General features: G+C 43.0%; 2 protein-coding genes across 8 annotated transcripts in view; one reads left to right on the top strand and one right to left on the bottom strand.

The window, feature by feature from the left end:
• Nucleotides 1-10,161, top strand: part of trim66 (tripartite motif containing 66) — a 218,907-nt gene extending 208,746 nt beyond the window's left edge. For 3 of the 6 annotated variants that reach the window (XM_072272543.1, XM_072272545.1, XM_072272546.1), the window contains 4 exons: nucleotides 690-822; nucleotides 1,670-1,744; nucleotides 2,948-3,100; nucleotides 4,474-10,160. In XM_072272543.1, the coding sequence (XP_072128644.1) occupies nucleotides 690-822; nucleotides 1,670-1,744; nucleotides 2,948-3,100; nucleotides 4,474-4,722 (610 nt within the window). In that variant the 3' untranslated portion in view covers nucleotides 4,723-10,160. Of the gene's footprint in view, nucleotides 1-689; nucleotides 823-1,669; nucleotides 1,745-2,947; nucleotides 3,101-4,473 lie in introns of all 6 variants that reach the window. The other 3 variants (XM_072272548.1, XM_072272547.1, XM_072272544.1) reach the window with 2 other exon arrangements.
• The window catches only part of rpl27a (ribosomal protein L27a), a 462,905-nt gene that overhangs the window by 284,376 nt on the left and 155,313 nt on the right, over nucleotides 1-23,216 (bottom strand). The gene's annotated exons all lie outside the window — the stretch shown is intronic.

Below are 23,216 nucleotides of genomic sequence, written 5' to 3'. Positions count from 1 at the left end.
GACAGGTTTAATTCGGCATTTTAGTGCGTATACATTATTTTTAAGGTTTCTCTTTCCAAAGCTTTTCTGTCTCCAACATCTTAACAAAATATAAATTAAAGACTTCACAGGGAATAATGATTCTGGTGACCAGCTTTGCACTTGAAAATAGAATGTAGCCACTTTTGCCATTTATGCAAAAATTGAAAACATTCAAAAATAATATTGCTTCCAGCAAAGCCACAAATGCATCAAAAAAAATCTTCCATTATGAAGATAATACTGCAAGTAGGCAGCAATTGGGGATGGCATCTTATACCATTTCCCTAGTTAAAAGTAGCTTTGAGACAGGCACCATCATAGAGTAGATTTATTTTAGGTGAAGGAGGTTTTGACTGCTGAACAGCATAATTTAAAAACATGTCCTTTGGTGTATTAGTTTATCTGAGGTTAAACAATATGCATAACAATTGGCTAATGTTTAAGGTTGCAAGATTTAACAGTGTAATCAAAGCAACAGAAATTGGTCCAGGGAGAAACAAAACTCTGTAGGTGTTGGAGATTGCACCACCAACCAAAGTTGTGGAAGATGTGCAGCAGGCAGACTGTGTTTAGAGGAGGCGAGTTAATATTTCAGTTTCTTAACCAGATCACTTGTAACTGTTCTTTACTCCTTTCATTCAGATGTGCATTAAAATATTGATTTACAGGGGTGAGTGGTTGTGTACATTGTGTCGGAATGTGGTGATGCCAGAAGTGGAATATGATTGTGAAAATACACGGCATATCAACGAAAACAGGGGAATAAGGACATTACAGGGACTCTCTATAAGTGACCAAAGGGTGAGTATCAGTCCATACGTTCAGTAGTCTTTAATGTTTGCGATTAATGCCTTGTATGGTGTTGCAGTGTGAATGAATTTGATTCTGATGTCTTGGAATCAACAATCAGGCAATGGTTGAAAACAAGTTGTTGGATTTGCAGATATTTGGAAAGGGATTGTAGTACTCCCTAACTCCCTAACTGAGTGCAACTATCTGAGTGTTATCTATTTAAAAGGGGAAACTTTAAGGGCAGTGGAGTAAACTCTACTCGGGTTTCCAGCTGGGTAATGGTGTTGACTTTAATCGATGTTTCACTGACGGACTCCGCCATCTTCATCAAGGATGATGCCTAAGCATGGCAAGTTTGGTGGTATATATCTCTGTCATCCACCCCTCTTGATTGGTTAATCCTCAGCCAATCAGGTTTTTGCTGTCCCACCTTGTTTACAATCTAATTTCCAGAAACCTGAATGGTTGAAGACTAGCCAATCAGGAGGTTCGGGGTGGTGGGTGGGGTGGGGGGGGTGGTATATATACCACTGGACTAGTCGTGACCAGGCATCATCCCTGATGAAGATGGCTGAGTTTGTCATTGAAAATCAATTAAAATTGATATCTGTATCCATCTGGAAGCCAAAGAAGAGTTTATCCGTCACATATATGACAGAAAAGCATTAGATCTTTTATTAAAGGGCTGTGCTTTCAATGTGAAACAGCCATACAGTTCCGTAGCCTTCCACTTTCTCTCTTCCTTTCAATATTTAGTCTAAGTTGCTCTTCTAGGATAGAGACTTAGTGGGTAGTGGGTATGAGCCATATCCATTCTGAGAGTTGATTTCCTATCTTCAAACTGTGTTACCTACAGAAATGTGAGAAGCTGACTTTACACTTGTACTGCTACCCACTGAGCCTGCCCTTTCACGAGCCCGTCAGCCCACTGGTAAGCATAGTTCACTGGCACTTGCTGTTGTCTTTTACAAAGGTGAGTGCAACCTTTGGCTACGGTAAACCATACAATGTTGTTAAAGCAACTGCCGAAAGCAGTGAAGGAGCTCATCAGCATGATTGTGGAGAATTACTTGCCTTGGCAATGCACTAGTGCTAATGAACCGGTTTGGTTATTAACCAGTTGCATCTAATTTTCGCACTGCTTGTAAATGAAGTATTAAGTGATTTTGAACTGTATTTTAACTTAAATATGAATTGTGTGAATAGGCCAATGTACTGAATCTCAGTGGTGAATCTGTGGAATGCTCTGTCACAGACTGCGCCTGAGGCCAAGTCCGTGGGTATATTTAAGGTGGAAGTTGATCACTTCCTGGTCGGTCAGAGCATCAAAGAATATGGGGAGAAGACAGGTGTATGGGGTTGAGTGGGATTTGGGATCATCCATGATGGAATGGCAGAGCAGACTGGATGGGCTGAATGGCCTAATTTTGTGGCTGTGCTTTATAGTCTTAAAGGAGGTAATTTAATATTGTGCATTTAGGTGTTGTCATTGGCCCATATTTGAAGGGCGAATATCTTATGTAGTAGATCAAGAGAGCCAGCATGATCTATGAGGACATCACAGGGCAAGGGTAGTGGTGCAGAGCATGGTTACTGTGGTTTAGGTAATCAATTTTACGGATATTAAAGTATCCCAGTCTTAGGGCAAGACCACATGAGAGGGCAAGTGGTTCCTCAGGTTAAAATCTTTCCTGGGATATAGCTCTTTCTTGGTTCAGCACTGAAGCATTGGCCTAGATTATTCCTTCAAAACATTTGAGCTTGAAGCCTGTCTTCTGATGCTGAGGTAAGAATGCTATCACTTAGCCAAGCCTCTGACTGTATAGCCCATGAAATTAAAATCCACTGATAGTGGGAAAAAATGAAATGAAAACAAAATGCTGGAAGGTTAGACAGCATCAGTGTAGAAACAATAAGAGCAAACCTTTCAGGTCAATCAAGTTTTAGAAATTAACCATTTTAATCAAGTATTGAGGGACAGAAGATGGTGGGGAGCAATAAAGCAAACTGCCAAAAGATAGAAGACAGGGGTGATTAAATGGCTGTGTAAATAAAATGTGTCTATGTTTTGGTTCATCAATACTTTTCCTTTCTAATGCTTGCTGCTAACTATTTAATGATTGGTTTTATTCAGGCCCGTCATTACTACCAGATAATCAAAAGACCGATGGATCTTTCTACTGTGAGGGCAAAACTTCAGAAAAAGAGCCCGCTCCATTACTACACACCTGAAGAATTTATTTCTGACATTCAGCTTATGTTTATGAACTGCGCAAAATTTAATTATGTGAGTAAGATGTACAGGTGCTATCTGATTTTAATTGCCTCTTAGAAGTCCTGACGTTGCTTTTCACAGCCTGCAGGACATTGATGTGCCATTTTACCAGTGTTATGGCATGAGTTAATTCAGCTGCGAATTTAACATTATGTAGGTTTGTTGCTGTCAATTTATATCGTAGAACATTCAAGTGTTTGAAAGCAACTTTTATTTTAGCCTAATATCAGTTTCCATCTTCTGGAGAATTTGAAAATCCTCATCACAAGGAATTTAGTTTTGCTATTTCTTACAAACAGTAAGTAATAGATGGATAAAGGACATATGCATAACTTCAGATGTCTCCCACGTACATGAATAGTTCAAGGCTCCTTTAGAAATTGTAATTTCAGTGTACATTTCAACAGTGAAGGTGATCCTTTACAAAATTTCTTAAAAATGGATTTTTTAAAGCTGCATTTAATTAAGTGTTCATATCAGAATGATGTATTTATGAATCTTAATAAGTTTGGAGACGTATAGTTCCATGCCCTGTCTGCACAGTTCTCTGAACTCATTTGGCCAAAATGTCAATTTTAAAATTGGCTTTAGTGTTTTCCCATGGTGAGGAGGTGCTGGAAATATGCAGATCCAGTGAGCCCTTCATAGCACACTTCCTTGCAGCGTACAGTATATAGATTTCAGGATTTTCCATTTTAAAAAGCTGACCATTCATCAGTCTCTGATGTGGAATTACATTTTCAAAGATTGGCTGGACATAACAGCTATTTTTAGCGTTATTAAATAGAAATTGTCCATTTAATACTGATGTCAATGGTTTATACATTTCATTTAACCTTTCTAATGGCTGAACTTTTCATAAAGTAATAGTAATTTCAAACGAATGCATTCTCTTTTGATAGGTGACAGCACAGAGGCAGAGATGTGTAGAGCTGCTGACTTGTAGCTCCAATAATTTGGGTGCAGTCATAAACACCAAGGCTGTTTATCTGGCACTTGCATATTCTATATGGGTTTCCAACAGGGGCTTAATTTTCCTCTCTCAAATCCCCAAAACCTGGATTGTTGGGCTAATCAGTCACTATTAATTGCCTTGAGTGTGCTGGTGATGGGTGAAACCTGGTGCTTGTTAGTAGGAATGTGCAAATAATAATATAGGGTTCATATAAATTGGTGCTTGATGGCTGCCGAGAACCAGATAGGCCGAAGGGCCTGTTTCTGTGCTATGTGCCCTATGACTGAGATTTTGCATTTGTAAATCTTATCTGTAGAAGAATAGATTTTGGCTATTATCAGTTGAAATTCAGTAAGTATAAGCATTGAATAACAGAGTATTTATTTTTGTAAATATGCAAAACATCTGAACCTACAATGATCTTTTACAGCCAGATTCAGAGGTGGCCCAAGCTGGAAGAAGTCTGGAAATGTACTTTGATGAAAAACTGAAAGAAATTTACCCTGACAAAAACTTTACAGGAGCAGCCCAAGAATACTCTGATTATGAAGAGATTGATAATGACAGTGGTACTGCAATTGTTAATGGGTTTAGTTGGCCGACAGAAGAAAAGGAGCACGTGAAGCCAAAGAGAAGACGTAGACATGGTGCAAGCCACAGCCATAAAGACCACAAGTAGTGTTGCTGGCTGAATGTTTAAATATTGTGAAATGCTGATCCTCGACTCTTTTCCACTCTGTGTCGTTACCCCTGTCTCCTTCCCCCACATCCTTACCCCCACCGCCACCACCTCCCTGCCCCACCACCATCACCTCCCCCCCCCCACATCTTGTTTTGTAACAAAATGTGTTTATAATAATGTTTGGATCTCAGGAATGCGAATACCAGCTTCCCTGAAGAGGAATCAGTAAATGGCATTTACCAGTTGTTTTCATAGTTTTATTGCAAAGTGATTGCACTGAATGAGGTTGGATGTGGTGTGTTGTGGACCTTACTTCATGTGAAAGATTTGCATAACTTGTCTACACCAGTGTTGCTCTTGGATGAGCAGTTTTTGTACAGGATTACTGTGACATGTGTTGCAGATTATGGGGCATTATTCCAGTTAGTTTAAGATTTATTTTCAGAATGCAGTGGACAAAATAACCAACTCACATTGTTCTCTCATAACTTAAGTTAAAGCCCTTAAGTTAATGGATACATTTCTTGAGATTTCACCTGATTGTCCACATTAACAAGAACCTGCTGAGAATTAGTATAAACTGTGAGCCTCTGACAGGATTCCACTCTCAGCAGAGAATGTAGATTGTACTTTCTTAGTTAATTTTTTTGACTTTAAATATTCATGCTAGTGATATCTCTTGGATTGTATCCAAGTTGTTGAGGGATATCCACTTTGGCTTTTAATTCTCAGTATTGATTGTTGCAAATTAGTACAAGAAAAATGTGGCCTTTTATAAGGTGTAGCGGTCATTGGAATCAATGATTCCAAGTACATTTATTATCAAAGTATGTATGCAGTATACGACCCTGAGATTCATCTTCTCCACAGACAGCCACGACACAAAGAAAAACCATGGAACCTGTCAAAGAAAAGCACCAGCCCTCTCACGCTCAAAAAAACACAAATCGCGCAAATGGCAACAAAAAAGAGTGAGAAACACAGAATGCAAAACACAGATTCAGAAGCAGATGGCACCAATGAACAGCATTACCATCCTTCAGATGCTCCATGAAACAACTTAATTTTGTGTCGTCTTTTTCTTTCAAATGTAGTTTTGGTACTATTGGAGCCTGTGATAGACAGTTTGATGGTCTGTTTTCAGGCCAATTAAGCGCTCTGCCATTTTACTGTTTCTGAGGGAATTCTGGGAAGCTTTGAGCGAAGTGTATGGCCTCGAGGCCAAGAAGCTTGGAGACGGAGCGTGAGCCAATGACTGACTCCATTTCTCGCTGACTAAAGTGTCAAGGAATATTGAAAACATCAAGGTGGGTGCAAAAGGTGAGTAGGGGTTCAATACCATCTATCAGTCTCTCATTCACCCTCTGATCAAATGGTGTCTCTCTCTCTGTCACACTCTGATCGAATGGTGTCTCTCTCTCATTCACCCTCTCGAATGGTCTCTCTCATTCACCCTCTGATCGAATGGTGTCTCTCTGTCACCCTCTGTTCGAATGGTGTCTCTCTCATTCACCCTCTGTTCGAATGGTGTCTCTCTCATTCACCCTCTGTTCGAATGATGTCTGTCTCATTCACCCTCTGATCGAATGGTGTCTCTCTCATTCACCCTCTGATCGAATGGTGTCTCTCTCTGTCATCCTCTGATCGAATGGTGTCTCTCTCTCAGTCACCCTCTGTTCGAATGGTGTCTCTCTCTGTCCCTCTGTTCGAATGGTGTCTCTCATTCACCCTCTGTTCGAATGGTGTCTCTCTCTCTCAGTCACCCTCTGATCGAATGGTGTCTCTCTCTCTCATTCACCCTCTGATCGAATGGTGTCTCTCTCAGTCACCGTGTTCGAATGGTGTCTCTCTCTCTCAGTCACCCTCTGATCGAATGGTGTCTCTCTCTCTGTCACCCTCTGATCGAATGGTGTCTCTCTCTCTCTGTCACCCTCTGTTTGAATAGTGTGGCTCTGTCAGTCACCCTCTGATCGAATGGTGTCTCTCAGTCACCCTCTGATTGAATGGTGTCTCTCTCTCATTCACCCTCTGATCGAATGGTGTCTCTCAGTCACCCTCTGTTTGAATGGTGTGGCTCTCTCAGTCACCCTCTGATCGAATGGTGTCTCTCTCATTCACCCTCTGATCGAATGGTGTCTCTCAGTCACCCTCTGATCGAATGGTGTCTCTCTCTCATTCACCCTCTGATCGAATGGTGTCTCTCAGTCACCCTCTGTTTGAATGGTGTGGCTCTCTCAGTCACCCTCTGATCGAATGGTGTCTCTCTCATTCACCCTCTGATCGAATGGTGTCTCTCTCTCAGTCACCCTCTGTTCGAATGGTGTCTCTCTCAGTCACCCTGTGATCGAATGGTGTCTGTCTCATTCACCCTCTGATGGAATGGTGTCTCTCTCATTCACCCTCTGATCGAATGGTGTCTCTCTCATTCACCCTCTGATCGAATGGTGTCTCTCTCTGTCACCCTATGGTGTCTCTCTCTGTCACCCTATGGTGTCTCTCTCTCTGTCACCCTCTGATCGAACGGTGTCTCTCTCATTCACCCTCTGATCAAATGGTGTCTCTCTCTCATTCACCCTCTCTTCGAATGGTGTCTGTCATTCACCCGCTGATCAAATGGTGTCTCTCTCTCAGTCACCCTCTGATCGAATGTTGTCTCTCTCTCAGTCACCCTCTGATCGAATGGTGTCTGTCTCTCAGTCACCCTCTGATGGAATGGTGTCTCTCTCATTCACCTTCTGATCGAATGGTGTCTCTCTCATTCACCTTCTGATCGAATGGTGTCTCTCTCATTCACCTTCTGATCGAATGGTGTCTCTCTCATTCACCTTCTGATCGAATGGTGTCTCTGTCTCATTCACCTTCTGTTCGAATGGTGTCCCTCTCATTCACCTTCTGACCGAATGGTGTCTCTGTCTCATTCACCCTCTGATCGAATGGTGTCTCTCTCATTCACCCTCTGATCGAATGGTGTCTCTCTCATTCACCCTCTGATCGAATGGTGTCTCTCTCATTCACCCTCTGATCGAATGGTGTCTCTCTCATTCACCCTCTGATCGAATGGTGTCTCTGTCTCATTCACCCTCTGTTCAAATGGTGTCTCTTTCTCTCTCCCTCAATGCTGTTGCAGGATGGTACTGAAGTTTTGGGTCTGAGATTTTGTGGATTGGACTGTAGTTCACATTACGATGTGTTTTTTGGTTTCTGGTTGCTCCTTTCTCCGTTGCAGGCCACGCTGATTCAAAATCACCCAAAATAGCAACAAGGAAAGGAGCAGCTAGAAACCAGAGAAACATCACAATGTGAACGACAGAGTCCAATACACAAACCACTTTGATTAAAGCTTGCCCAAAACCCAGAACTGCAGCACCAGACTCTGAGAGCAGCGGGAGAGAGAGAGAGAGAGACAATTCAAATGTAGGCCACCTTCCTTCAGGAGCATTCAGTGAGAGAGAGACCATCATAGCAAACACCTTCCTTCAGTAACATTGAGTGAGAGGGGAGGGAGAGAGACTATTGTAGCAAGCACCTTCCTTCAGGAGCAATGAACGATTGGGGGGGGGAAGAGAGAGAGACCATCATGGCACACATATTCCTTCAGGAGCAACAAGAGAGAGAGAGACCATTCAAATGCAGGCCACCTTCCTTCAGGAGCATTCAGTGTGAGAGAGAGAGAATTCAAATGTAGGCCACCTTCCTTCAGGAGCATTCAGTGAGAGAAAGAGACCATCATAGCAAGCATCTTCCTTCAGTAGCAGTGAGCGAGAGAGGGAGGGGGAGAGAGAGAGAGAGAGACTATTGTAGCAAACACCTTCCTTCAGGAGCAACGAGCGAGAGAGAGAGACCATCATAGCAAGCATCTTCCAGGAGCAATGAGAGAGAGAGACCATCATAGCAAGCATCTTCCTTCAGGAGCAATGAGCGAGAGAGAGAGAGAGACCATCATAGCAAGCATCTTCCTTCAGGAGCAATAAGCAAGAGAGAGAGAGAGACCATCGTAGCAAGCATCTTCCTTCAGGAGCAATGAGCAAGAGAGAGAGAGACCATCGTAGCAAGCATCTTCCTTCAGGAGCAATGAGCAAGAGAGAGAGAGACCATCGTAGCAAGCATCTTCCTTCAGGAGCAACGAGCGAGAGGGGGAGACCATCATAGCAAGCACCTTCAAGCAGCTGCAAGCGAGAGGCTGGTAGATGGTGCTGAACACCTCCATGCCTTCCACACTTGCCTGGATTATTTCAATCTTCCCTGGTGCTTCAATCACCGATATTGCCGAGAAATGGAGTCTGTCATGAGCTCACACCCTGTCTCCAGGCTTCTTAGCCTGATGCTTTGCTGAAAGCCTCACAGAACACCGTTGGAGATAGCAAAGTGAAGATCACTCAGTTGGCCCGGCAACACACCACAAAACGTGGATCACAGGCTCCAGCAGTAGCAGAACCACGTTTGAAAGAAAAAGAAGGCGTGAAAGCAGTAGAATCATGAGCCGTCAGGAGGATGTCGCCCTTGGGTGCAATGTTCGCAGGCATCATCATCTTCTGGATGTTCACGGCTGGTTCATTAGGGTGGATTTTATTTTTTTAGTAATTGTTAAAAGCTTGTCAACTGTACAATTTTTTAAATTTAATTTTATTAAACTGCTTAGGTTTTGATTGTAAAGCTTTGAAACTTTGAATTATTGTTGCTTCACAAGTGCTCAAACACCATCATCCACACAACTGCTACAGCAGAAATGTAGCATACTAATGACAGTATGTCATAAGGTCCTTACTTTGAACATTTTGTGTTCAAAGTAACGAAGGTGATCAAAGTGTTCAAAAGAAATCTGATGGTAGACTTGTGGTTTTGGAGTGGCTGCATAACGTCAGTAAATGTCAGAGAAATGCCCAATTAGTAAATGGTGATCACTGAGGTATTGAACCGGAGCGCAAATATTTTCTGGAATGACGCAGCTTCACATGCAATTTGGCATGTGACCTTCTAGAATGAGATAAGTGGCTAAAATGAGTCTCTCAAATAAAAACTGTATGGGCTTTTGAATGATTAATAAAAGAGCAAGATGACTGTACAGTACATGTCAATACAGTATCATTATTTCAATGTGAGACTTTTTAACTAGAGTAATGTTAATGTAATGACAAAGAAAAACTTTTTAGAAAAATAAGAGCAGTCCATAAAATGCCAGATGTAGAAATGGCTTCACCGGCATTGATGTTAATGTTAATTGATGTTTGTCTTTAAATAAGAATTATATATTTAACTGTTCTATATGAGAGTAGCCACATATATTGTCAGCAAGTTGTAATTAAATTGATTTTCTAAAAGTACCATGTTCTAACTATTCCTATTACTGCTGTAATAAAGGGTGTTAACATGGCTGAATAAAATATTGAAACATTCTTTTTATTTTCAATGTGTACACTTCACAAGCTGTTAGGAATCCCAATGGAATTAGAAGTTTAAGTGTGCCTATTTCTGGGGATTCAGCAGTTGGAAATGAGTACGTTGTGGCAGAATAATGTGATCCTGGATCTTGGACTTTGTGTTTTGAGATGGTGTGGTGTATTGTGTGCTGCTGGAAAAGCAGAAGTAAAGAAGATCAACTCTGTTGTCCCTGGGTAAGTCGGTAGGGCCAGAGGCTGGGGTAGGAAAACCTGGTCAGGCGAATGGGAGTAATTATGTAGTTTGAAAGTTGTCTTTAAATATGCAGAATTCCTGTTGTTTGCGTCTTTAAATATGGACTTCACTTTGCCTCCCTCAATTAATTTAACCCTCTGATGAAGTTTCTCAATTGGGTCAGGTGAGTGGAACCTGCCATCTGGATGAGAGTACTGTTGGATGTTAATCAGGACTTTTTAAAAACAATGCTTGTAATCAGCAGGTTAGGTCTGGGGAGTGACACATATCAAAGTTGCTGGTGAACGCAGCAGGCCAGGCAGCATCTGTAGGAAGAGGTGCAGTCGACGTTTCAGGCCGAGACCCTTCGTCAGGACTAACTGACTCTTCCTTCAGTTAGTCCTGACGAAGGGTCTTGGCCTGAAACGTCGACTGCACCTCTTCCTACAGATGCTGCCTGGCCTGCTGTGTTCACCAGCAACTTTGATGTGTGTTGCTTGAATTTCCAGCATCTGCAGAATTCCTGTTGTCTGGGAAGTGAGTTGTGTCTCAAGTCAATGCCCTTCTGTCAGGACAATGTTTGAGGTGAATGCACGATGAGGCTCATTAATGAATACATAGCAACTGTGTCTCAGATGCTAGTGGACACGTGTTTAAGGATATGCCCAAAATTGTCCCACACAGTCCTATAGAGCAGTGCAGGATAATCGAGCAGGGGGCATACTCTATTCAATGAATTTTTAAAAATATTTAACTTTCAATGAGCAAATTGTTTATCATTTACCTTCATTCTTGCTACAGCTTTGATTTAGAAGTTTAAACCTTATGACTGTTGCCAAGAATTTATTAGTTTCCAGTTAGGACTACTTGTGGCAAGTGCATCCCTACTGACCCAACAGTGCAGTGCGATCTAGCTTCTCCATTGTGGTTCTATTGCAAAGTCGCAGTGACTATTTTTTTCCAACAATGCATGCATATACTGTAAGGAAATCAACACATGACTGAACACTTCCTCATTGTATTTAATGCAGCAATCATGCAGGGTTTCATAAGGAAACACTCGAATGCAGCCCAACACCAGCAATACATAGTGTGGTTACTGTGGAGTTAAGATAGAATGCTCCAGGCTTTACTAGACATGTGCAGGTCCTTGAATAGTACCAAAAAAAACTATGGCCTCATGATGTCAAGCTTCTGAGAAAGCTGACTGTATTATTCCTTGCCATTGTCAAGGGAAATGGGCGCATTTTTGTTTAGCTGTTGTGTATTTAATATTTCAGTAATATTGTAAATATAGTTGATTAAGCATTCTTGTTTGCTTACATGATTCATTACGGGTTATATGTAAAAGTATGTGAATGGCATACGTCATTACACCACCATGTCATACGTGCGCGTCTCACTAAAAGTAAAAACTAAACTTACATGAGTTATCCCCGGCTTCCAATTAACTCCCGTTAGTTCCTGCCTACTGCTCTTGTAATTTGCCCTGCTCCAACATGATACTCTCCCACAAGGTCCATACTTACTTTTATCTATAGCTATCTTAAAGGAGTTGTGGTTACTGTTTTACTGTTTCCTAACTGATCACCACTGAAATATTGGTCACCTGGCTAGGTTCATTACCCAACACCAGGTCCTCCTCGTGTTGGATTATCTACATATCGATTTACAAAACACTCCTGAAACACTCCTGGATCACTAATAAACTCTGCCCCATCTAAACCTCTTGTATTCAGAAGGTCCCAGTTTGTATTAAGGAAGTTGAAACCCCAATCACAACAACCCTATTTTTACACCTTTCTTTAATCTGCCTTGCATATCTGTTCCTCAATGTTCCGGTGGCTGTGGGAAATTGGGGTGGGGGGGGGGGTCTGAACAATCCCATCAGTGATTGCATCCTTCCTGTTTTCTAAAACATCGAAACCCTGGGACATTAAGCACCCATTCCTGTCCCCCTCTCAACTGAGTCTCTGTAATAGCAATGGCACCATAGTTCAATGTGTTGGTCCATGCTCTGTTCATCACCTTTACCCCATAAAACTCGTAGCATTAAAATACACAGGCATCAAACTCCATTCCATCACACTTTGCTACTGCCTGTTTCACTGGCCCTGACATCTACTTTCCTGTCCATCCTTCCGCTTCCTGACCTCGTGCTCTGGTCCCCATCCCCCTGCCAGACCAGTTTAGCTCCAGAAAACCTCCTGGTTAGGATATTGGTTCTTCTCCAGTTTAGGTGCAACCCACCCCTTTGTACAGGTCACCACAGCCCCAGGAAAGATTCCAGTTGTCCAAGATCCTGAAACCCTGATTTCTGCACCACCTCCTCAGCTGCTCATTTATCTGTACTATCACCCTATTCCTGTCCTGACTAGCACATGGTTCTTACTGAGAGTAATCCAGAAATTACTACCTTAGTGGTCCTGCTCTTCAGCCTCTTTCTCAACTCCCTATACTCACAGTGCAGGACTCTTCCTCTTTTCTACCTACATCATTGGTGTCAATGTACGCCACAACCTCTGGCAGCTCACCCTCCCTCTTGAGAATCTTCTGCAGCTGCTTTGAGACATCCTGGACTCTAGCTCCTGAGAGGTAATACACAGTTCTTGTATCTCTTTCATGGTCTCCTGTGCCAATCTTGATGCCAACTTCAACTACAGGTTGTCCACCTCCATCTCGATCCCTCCATTCCCCTCATATTCATGTGTTATTCTTACCAGTCTTTTAAAGCCCACTAGTCTGTCTTGTTTCCAATAATGCCCCTCATAACCTATTCCAGACCTTGCCACTCTTTGCCTTTTACAAAATATGCCCCTCATGCTGTCTTTAAAGTTTTCCCTTCTGCCTTCGAAGAATGTCCTATGGTGTTTGATATTGAAGAAAAGATTATTACTGTCTGCCTTATCTATGGCTCTCATAATGGGGGGAAAAAACTATTAGGTCTCTCCTTAGCCTCTGACAATCTTAGGAGAACAATCCTAAATATGTCCAGCTTTTCTATGTAGCTCTAATGTAGACAGCATCCTGATGACCTTTCCAGACTTCACATTCTTCCTCTCATAGGGCAACCAGAACTGCATGTAAAAGTCTGAGTGTGGTCTGACTAAGTTTTATACATCTACAGCACGACTTCTTTATTCTTGTACTCAGCATCTCCCCCACCACCAGTGAAGGCAAGCATTCCATGTATCTTCACCAATTTATCCACCTATACAGACACTTGCAGTGAACCTGGACTTGTATCTCAGTGTTATTAAGGGGTCCACTATTAACTGTAGTTTCTTCTTTCATTTGACAACCTGAAGTGCAACACCACCTACTTGGATTAAACCCCATCTGCCTGTTCTCTGCTCATATCCCATGGTATTCTTCGATAGTCCTTTACACTGAGCAGTACTCCATCAATCTTGACCTCACTAATCTAACCTACATTTCCATCCAGATCATTTATATCACAAACAGCAGAGGCTTAGCACCAATCCTGTGGAAAGCCACTGGTCCCAACTGTCCAGCCAGAATAATGGCCTTCTATTCTTAGTCTATCTTCATGAGTGAGTTAGTGTTGAATCCAAACTTGCATTCACACTGGATCCCATGGATCTTTTCCTTCTGAAGCAACCTACCATGAGGGACTTTATCAAATGCCTTACTAAAGTTTATGTAAATAAAATCCACTGCTTTACCCTCATCAAACTCCTTGTAATCTCCTCAAGTTTGTAAGGTATGACCTGCCCTGAACAAAGCCATACTAACTGCCTCTAAGCAGGCCATGTCTTTCCAAATGTGAATAAATCCTATTCTTCAGTGTTACCTCCAACACCTTCCCTGCCACAGACATGAGGCTCATTGGCCTACAATTACCTGGATTATCCCTGTTTCCTTTCTTGAACAAAGGCACATTTGCTACTCTCTCGTACTCAGAACTTTTTCTTGTTGCTACTGACGACACAAAGATTTTGTTAAAGCCCTTACAAAACTCCATACTTGTTACTTTCAGTATTTTGGGATTAAATGGCATCAGGTCCTGGGGATGAATCCACCTGTATGCTTTACACATGACCCAGCACAATATACAATATCCTGGTACACTAGCATGCTCCACTCTGCTTTCACTGTCTTCATAAATACTGACACAAAGTACTCATTTAGTACCCAGCCACAAATTCCCTCCTTTATCCTTAAGTGGACCAACCCTCTTCTTGTGTTATCTTCTTTTTCTTAAATGTATGTATAAAATACCTCAAGATTTTCCTTGCTCCTGCTTACCAAATACATTTCATGACCCCTTGTGGATTTCTTAATTGCTTGCTTGAGCACTTTCCTGCTATATTGCAGAAGGGCCCAGTCTCACTTTAGCTTCCTAAACCTTACATACACTTTCTTTCAGAATGTCTTCTCCAGTTGGATTCTTCACCTACTGTTCAAGAACCCCTCTTGGATACACTGAAGACATTCTGCCCCATCTAAGCTTCTTGTATCAAGGAAGTGGTAATCAATACTGGTAGCTTAATGTCCCGACTCTTTGATAACTGTGCTCTTCCTGCACCTTTCCATAATGTGTTTACATGTCTGGTCCACCACCTATAGTATAATCCCATCAGCATAAATACACCTCTCTTATTTCAGAGTTTCACCCACATTCCCTCTGTGGATGAGCCCTCAAGTGTGTCCTCTCTGTGTGCTGTGACATTCTCCCTTATCAGTAGTGAAACCCTTCCACCACTTTTATTTCTTCTCAATCTCAACTAGAACAATGACACCCAGGAACACTGAGTTGCCAGTCTTGTTCCTCGCACAACCAGGGCTCTGTGCTGGCAACAATGTCAAATCCCCCATATTACATCCCCAAGTAAATCACATCCTAGAAAGTTGTGTGATAGCAGAGCCTTCAAAGCACAGATTTTCCCAGTCAGAATTGTGTTGTAACCAATGCAAATAGGGTACCCTAATCGATTGTATATATTTCAGGTTGAGTACCCCTTATCTGAAATGCTTTGGGCCAGAAGTGTTTCGGATTTTGGAATATAATGAGGATAGCTTGGAATCACCATCATTTCCGACTCTGGATTTATATGCTACCAGTATGTACTTAACAGTAAAAATTGTAACATACCATTAATGTAATGAAAATTTAATGTGTGGAGGGTAACAAATGCAACACAGCCACATTGGGAGAATACTTGAATTGGCTGTTGAATGACAAACAATGACAGGCTTTTAATCTCCACCTGCAATGCAGTTTTTTTATTAAAAGCTTACAGTATACTGTTTTTGTATTTTTTCAAGGTTTAATCTAAGGTTTAAAAACAGTCGGTGTCGTTGACTTGCGTTCGATTTTCGTCGGTGGTGATCTTTGCAAACTTAGGCTTTGTCTTTAAAAAATTTTTTTAAATCTTTTAAAATTTAATGCCTTGCCTTTTCTTAAATTTCTACAACCAGCCTGCTGAATATTCACAATTACCTTCAATTTTCAGTTCATCTTGATAGATCTTTGCTTGTTTCATGAACAGCATAAGTTAATCGGCATACATTCACTCCAATGCTGATAAATGCATTCTTCCTGTATATGGTCAAGATCTTTGTATTTTACTTAATGCAGTGGTTTTCTATTTGTCATTATTTCTGTTCATTTCATATGTGAGGTTACTTCTCAGAACTGTTAGTGATGCACAGAGACCTGTGTATCACCTGGGAACCTTCCCAGTACCTTGTGGAATTTTTGATTTGTGACGTCTAAGAAACTTAAGATTTCTGAGGTTTATGGATTTTGGAATTTCGAATAAGGAGTACTCAACTTATATAACCGATTTACATTATGGAAACATTGTACCAGAATTACCTGTACTCAATCTGTCTTGAATATATTCAGTATTGGAGTCTTTGTAGCCCTCTTATACAGAGAACTCTAAATATTCACAGCCCTCTGGATGAAAAAATATCATCTCCTCTCATACTTGAATATCTTACTGTTTATTTTGAACCTGTTTTTTACTTTGTGACTAGGAAGCACTGTGTCTGGCATTGTAATGAAATACAAGCTACGGTAGCAGCCAAGGGATTTTCCACAGGCGGAACACTGATGGTTCAACTCAACATCTGGTGGCTGACTTGCCTTGATGTGACAAATAAACTAGTAATTCTGGTTTAGAATAGGATATAAAAACTTTTCCCTTTCCTGAGCCACTTTATCAAGATAAATTTTAATCTACTGAAGAACAAGCTTTTCAATTATCTGCAAATGGAATTAGGGTTTCTTGTACCTGACCCACTGCCTCTTTCCTGCACCTAGCACATATGCCCTTTGCCACATGTATATTCAGTAAGCCTTCACAGTTCTCCTGGGTAGGATTTCCAAAGATTCACTACACTGAGGTGAAGAAATGCCTTATCGTCTCAATCTTGATTGCCCAAACCCTTTGCAACTGTAACCCCTTGTCTGAGTTATCCCAGCCAAGAGAACTGCTGTCACTGCATTTACTCTGTTAAGCCCTGTAAGAATTGACTACTGGAAGACGGTGATGTGATATGATGTGCAAGATGAATCAGGGGTAAGTTACAGGATTAATTTCACAAACATTCAACATGCAGCTTTTCAGAGAAATATCAAATGATATGAAAATCTTCCAACAAAGAAATTAATATGTTAGCACAGTGAAGTGTGAAGTATATAAAAGAGCCACGAGTAATTTTGCAAGGTGGTTGCTTGCTTTCAATTCTGACTGGGTGGAAACCAAACTTGAGTTTGTTTTGTCAACAGCACGTCAATACCAGAACATGTTTTAAAAAAAAAATCAGAGTTCTTGTAGATTAAACATTCTTTCCAATTGAAACTTGTTAAACAAATTTGTTATTTAAACTGACATATTGGATGAAGTGGCAGATTGGCTCTAGTTCTTAATACATTCATATTTTAAGTGTTTGAATCTAAAATAGGATTATTAATAAGAAAGAAATTATCAGCACCAATCAACAGGATATCTAAATGGGTTACAGAGTGTGAGTCTGTGTTTTATGGTGTACTGTTTCCTGCACTTTGCTAAGAGTTGCTAAAATATTATTAATTCTGTACATATTCAATTTCACACAATTTCAGTATGGAGAGAAACTAGTTGAACAAGACTCTCTTGTTGCAAGTAATCTCAATACCCTCCGGTCTATGATTGTAGATGAATTGAGGTTTTCTTGAATGTGAAGGGTTGGTGTTCAAACACTGAAGGTGTTTTGCAACAGCTGATATTGGTTTTCATCAATGAACCTGTTGATTATTTGTGTTTTTCCTCTTTCCACTATTTTATTTTATTCATTTATTTAAATTGCTGGTTTCCCCACTTCACCACTCACCTATCCCATCCCCTCCACACCCACTTAGTAACACTTTCCACTGTGACGAGAATACACATAGATTAAGATGTTAGCTGTCCTGTGCTGGCACCAGTGGGATCAGCGGTTGGTCTGCCACCTGTCTTCAGGAGAAAGGGAGATAAGGAAAAAAATGGAGCAGCATTTGGAGATGTTAATGAAGGGACGGGAGAGTTTAACGGAAGGAGAGCTGTCAAGATCGGCTCCCCCTTTGAACCCTGAACTGTTTGAAGTGATGGACAGGCGATACCCCAGCAGGGGAATGAAAAGGGACAGGTTCGCTAAGGCAGGACACACACGACACCCCGAGGTAACGAGACCCTGGAAGCGGTGCGTCTCCCACAAGTCGGTGGGAAGTTTTGGACGGCTGGTCGCGGGACCAAGCCATAGACGCACAGGGTGGAAAGGCACGATTGGCGGGAACCTGGTGTGTGTCCACCCTTGCCTGGGTGCCAGGTTCACCGCAGAGAAACGATCGTATCTGGAAATGGAGGGGGTCGCGGTCGGTGACCTCAGATGACATCACAAAGGGCTCGCCCGAAAGCTGACTGCGAAGGTCTGTGTGGAAGCCGTTTGAATATTCATTCGTTTTGCTCTCTCTCCTTCCCCCCCACTGTCCATCTCCCACGGCAGCGATTACTCTGAACTGAACTAAATTGAACTGAACTTTGCGTCACTTGAAACTGGTCATTTACCCCTAGACAATGATAGAGCTTGATTGATCCTGTTATCTTAATTCTGTGTACATGTGTGTTTATCATTGCTGAACTGTTGCATTCATTATCCTTTTGATTAGAGTACTGTGTTGCTTGTTTCTTTAATAAAACTTCCTTAGTTCTAGTAATCCAGACTCCAACTGAGTGATCCATTTCTGCTGGTTTGGCAACCCAGTTACGGGGTACGTAACATAAGTGGGGTTCTCGTCTGCGATTTTGAACGCTAAATTTGGGATGGAGTAAATTGCTTGGGTTAAAATTCCCGAAAGAAAGAAAAGACAAACAGCAGAAATGTAGACTGAGGAATTTATAAGGGCGCCGACCTTGGAGGCATTAGAGGATGCCAGGAAATCGGAATTGGTAGCTGTGGCCAAATGGTTGAATCTTGCTAAGGGGAAGTCGACAATGAGGAGAGAGGAGATACACAGAGCTATCGGAGAGCACTATGTATCTAAAGGTGTGTTTCCCCAGGGGAGCTGGAGGTGGTGTCTATTGAAAATCCTGCTGGAGACGCGGTACAGGTGCAGCTTGAAAAACTGAGACTCGAGCACGAGTTCTGGGTACGGCAGTTAGAACACGAAGAGAAGCAGTTAGAAAGACGGGAGAAAGAGAGAGTTAGAAAGGCAGGAGAAAGAGAGAGAGTTAGAAAGGCAGGAGAAAGAGAGAGAGCGAGAGAGAAAGAGACGGAGCGAAAGGAGAAACAGAGGGAAAGGGAATTCGAGCTGGAGAAGTTAAAGATAAGAGCAGAGCAGGGGCCTGTGCCGAACCAAGGTGGAGGGTTCCGGGCGACCCAGAAGGTTAGGCTGGTTCCCCCATTTGACAATACCGACGTGGATCGGTACTTTCTCCAGTTCGAAAAAGTTGCTACAAGTCAGGACTGGCCGAGGGATAAGTGGGCTGTTTTGCTTCAGAGTGTACTGAAAGGGAAAGCCCAACAAGCTTACTCAGCTTTGTCCGCGGAAGATGCCCAGAGGTATGAGGTGGTGAAAGAGGCCATCCTCAGGATTTATGAGTTGGTCCCGGAGGCATACCGGCAGAGGTTCCGGAATGCGAGGAAGCAGTGGGACCGCACGTATTTAGAGTTTGCCCGTGAGATGCAGACATATTGTGAGGGTTGGTGCGCCTTGAAGGGGGTAGAGGGGGATTATGACAGACTGCTACAGCTGATCCTGATTGAGCAGTTTAAAGGTTGTGTCCCTGAGGGTATGAGACCCTACCTAGATGAGAAAGAGGCAGCCACGTTAGCTGCAACTGCTAAGTTGGCGGATGAGTACGTGTTGACGCATAAGATGAAGTTTGCCCCGAGTAAAGGCTACCAGAAGGGTCGTTAGGACGGTGGGGAGAGTCTGCCAGAAAAGTCAGTAAGTAAGCCGGGGACTCGTGAGAAGGATAAGGTTGACTGGGAGCAGTCTGGTAGGAAATCTCCTGGGGTCGTCTGTTATAATTGTGGGAAAGTCGGACACTTTGCGTCCAGGTGCTTTGCCCCAAAGAAGGAGACGGGAAAAGGAAAAACAGGGGTTCCGACTGGCTGTATTGAGCCGGCAAACCAACCTCCAGGAGAGGGGAGGTTGGATAAGGTTCAGGAAGGGCGCGAGAGGTTTATCTCGGCCGGATTGGTGTCAGTGAAGGAGGAGTTAAACCCAGTTCCAGTACGGATCTGGAGAGACACGGGAGCTTGTCAGTCACTGATCTTGAGGAGTGTTTTAGACTTTAGTTCAGAGACCGAGACTGGGGAGGTCAGTGTGATCAAAGGCATTGGAAAAGGAATGGAAGACATGCCTTTGCACCAGGTACACCTATAAAGCAACCTGGTCTCTGGACTAGTCACGATCGGGGTGAGGCCCGAATTACCGATGAAAGGCGTGGAAGTCTTGCTCGGTAATGACCTTGCCGGGGGAATCGTGTTCCCAGCAGTGAGATTAACAGGTCAGCCTGCCAGCGTTGAGGCCCCGCCCATGGACTCACAGGTTCATCACGGGACTGCGGTAGTAAATTTAGCTGAGACGTTCCTGCCAGCCTTGTACGAGAAGGGGGTAGAAAGTGAAAAGAAGGAGTGTAGTGAAACAAGAGGTAGTGAGGGAGCTGAGACAGACTTAGCATTAGCCAGGAAAGAATTTGTGCAGGCGCAGGAGCGAGCTGAGGGGCTGATGGTTTTGGCGGAGACAGCTCTCTCTGACGCAGAATTAACAAGGGAACCAGTAGGCTATTGTGTGGAGGAGGAAGTGCTAAGGAAGAAAGGGAGACCAAGTACCGTACCCGCAGATGAGGAATGGGGGGTAGTGCAAAAGAGTTATGGGGAGGAGATTTTTAACCTGGCCCACAAGGTACCCCTCGGTGGACATGTTGAGGTGCTGGAGGAAACAGTTGGTGGAATCATGAAAGAGGTTTACCGGCCGCACCGGAGGAAGGATGTTATTGATTATGGCCGATGCGAACTGAGACGGTCACAGGCTTTTGATATGCTAACAAACCTAGTCGGTGTTAGCGCGGAAATCAATGAAGCTAGGGTCCCCCTGATAAGAGAAAAAAACCACTTTGGAAAGATGAGTATGGTATCGACCAGATGGGAGAAGGCTATTGTTTTGGCCAGCTCTGCTGATAAGGTCTCTCCCTCAATCCCCGAACAAAGCGATTCTTTAGGAGAAGTAATTAAATGACTCGCACATGTGTGTTTGATTGTCCCGAGGCGATGCAAAGAACTGGGATGTTGGGTGGTGTTTGTTACACTAGGCTAGCCTAGCGAGCAACAGCCCTATAGAATGAGTAATTCAGTGACGAAAGGGCTGACGAACACAGAGGTGTGTATTGGCGATGTAATATGGCTGTCTAAAGCCAGCTTGATAGTGAACCTTGAAAAAAATGAGTTCGGCCACACGAAGGTCACTTACCTGGGATTTGTGGTGACACAGGGGCAGCTGGCAGCAATGCAAGCTAAAGTGCGGGCTATCTCTGACATCCCAACCCCGACAGACAAGAGGGCCCTCAGAAGGCTCTTGGAGATGGTGGGGTACTGTAGGAAGTTTTGCAATAACTCTGTGGTTACTACCCCTCCCCCTCCTACTAAGCCCTTGCAAGAGAAAACTAAGTCGGAATGGGACGACCCTTGTTATTGTGGTCCGGGACGAATCCCAATGAGAGGTTACATTGATCGCAATTCATCAGTGTTTTTGGCCACTATGAAGTTTGCTAAGTTGGAGCCTGGTCTAAGGGATTATTAATAACACATATAAAAGGAACAGAAAATGTGATGGCTGACTGTCTGTCAGGTGTTGACAACTTCAAATTCGCTGTATTAGCCAAATAGCTGATAAAGATGTGTATTTGTGTGTATCAAGTAATGTATTCATGTTTGTAATTTTTACCCCGGTAAAAATCCTTAAAGGTGGGAAGTGTGACAAGAATACACATAGATTAAGATGTTAGCTGTCCTGTGCTGGCACCAGTGGGATCAGCAGTTGGTCTGCCACCTGTCTTCAGGAGAGAGAGAGATAAGGTAAAAAATGGAGCAGCATTTGGAGATGTTAATGAAGGGACGGGAGAGTTTAACGGAAGGAGAGCTGTCAAGATCGGCTCCCCCTTTGAACCCTGAACTGTTTGAAGTGATGGACAGGCAATACCCCAGCAGGGGGATAAAAAGGGACAGGTTCGCTAAGGCAGGACAGACACGACACCCCGAGGTAATGAGACCCTGGAAGCGGTGCGTCACCCACAAGTCGGTGGGAAGTTTTGGACGGCTGGTCGCGGGACCAAGCCATAGACACACAGGGTGGAAAGGCACGATCGGCAGGAACCTGGTGTGTATCCACCCTTGCCTGGGTGCCAGGTTCACCGCAGAGAAACGATCGTATCTGGAAACGGAGGGGCTCACGGTCGGTGACCTCAGATGACATCACAAAGGGCTCGCCCGAAAGCTGACTGCGAAGGTCTGTGTGGAAGCCGTTTGAATATTCATTCGTTTTGCTCTCTCTCTCCTTCCCCCCATTGTCCATCTCCCACGGCAACGATTACTGCGAACTGAACTGAACTAAATTGAACTGAACTTTGCATCACTTGAAACTGGTCATTTACCCCTAGACAACGATGGAGCTTGATTGATCCTGTTATCTTAATTCTGTGTACATGTGTGTTTATCGTTGCTGAACTGTTGCATTTATTATCCTTTTGATTAGAGTACTGTGTTGCTTGTTTCTTTAATAAAACTTTCTTAGTTCTAGTAATCCAGACTCCAACTGAGTGATCCATTTCTGCTGGTTTGGCAACCCAGTTACGGGGTACGTAACACCACTAGTGAAGAATATTGTTCTGTCCGTTATCTTGTATGCTATGCTGTCTCAGGCATTTCTAGTTTAGCCAACTGTCTCCTCCACCAATCTCATCTGATGTCCTAGGTAGTTCTCAGTGCATCGCTTTACAGTGCAAGCGACCCAGGTTCAATGCCAATTCTGCCTGGAAGGAGTTTGTGTGTTCTCCCTGTGATGGCGTGGGTTCCTTCCAGGTGCTCCTGTTTTCTCCCACGTTCCAAAGATGCACTGGTAATTGGTCATGGAAAATTGTTCTGTGGTCAGGCTAGTGTTAAACTGGGGACTTGCTGGGCAGCGGCTCGAAGGCCCTAGTTAGCACTGGATGTAAATAAATAAAGTAACTATCAGAGACATTTATATCCTCAGTGTTCATTGGGAAGGTTCAGGACACTTGCAACATGATGATCAAAATTATCAGAGAGCAGCAGACCTTGCTGATGTTCAAGTCTTGGCCACTCCCAACATATACTCACCAAGTCATGGGAGAAGCTTAGCCCAATCA

Source organism: Mobula birostris, chromosome 11 (assembly GCF_030028105.1).
Source record: "Mobula birostris isolate sMobBir1 chromosome 11, sMobBir1.hap1, whole genome shotgun sequence".
Taxonomy (NCBI): domain Eukaryota; kingdom Metazoa; phylum Chordata; class Chondrichthyes; order Myliobatiformes; family Myliobatidae; genus Mobula; species Mobula birostris.
Note: the sequence above shows the minus strand (reverse complement) of the source record. Positions and strands in the feature narration are given on the sequence as shown.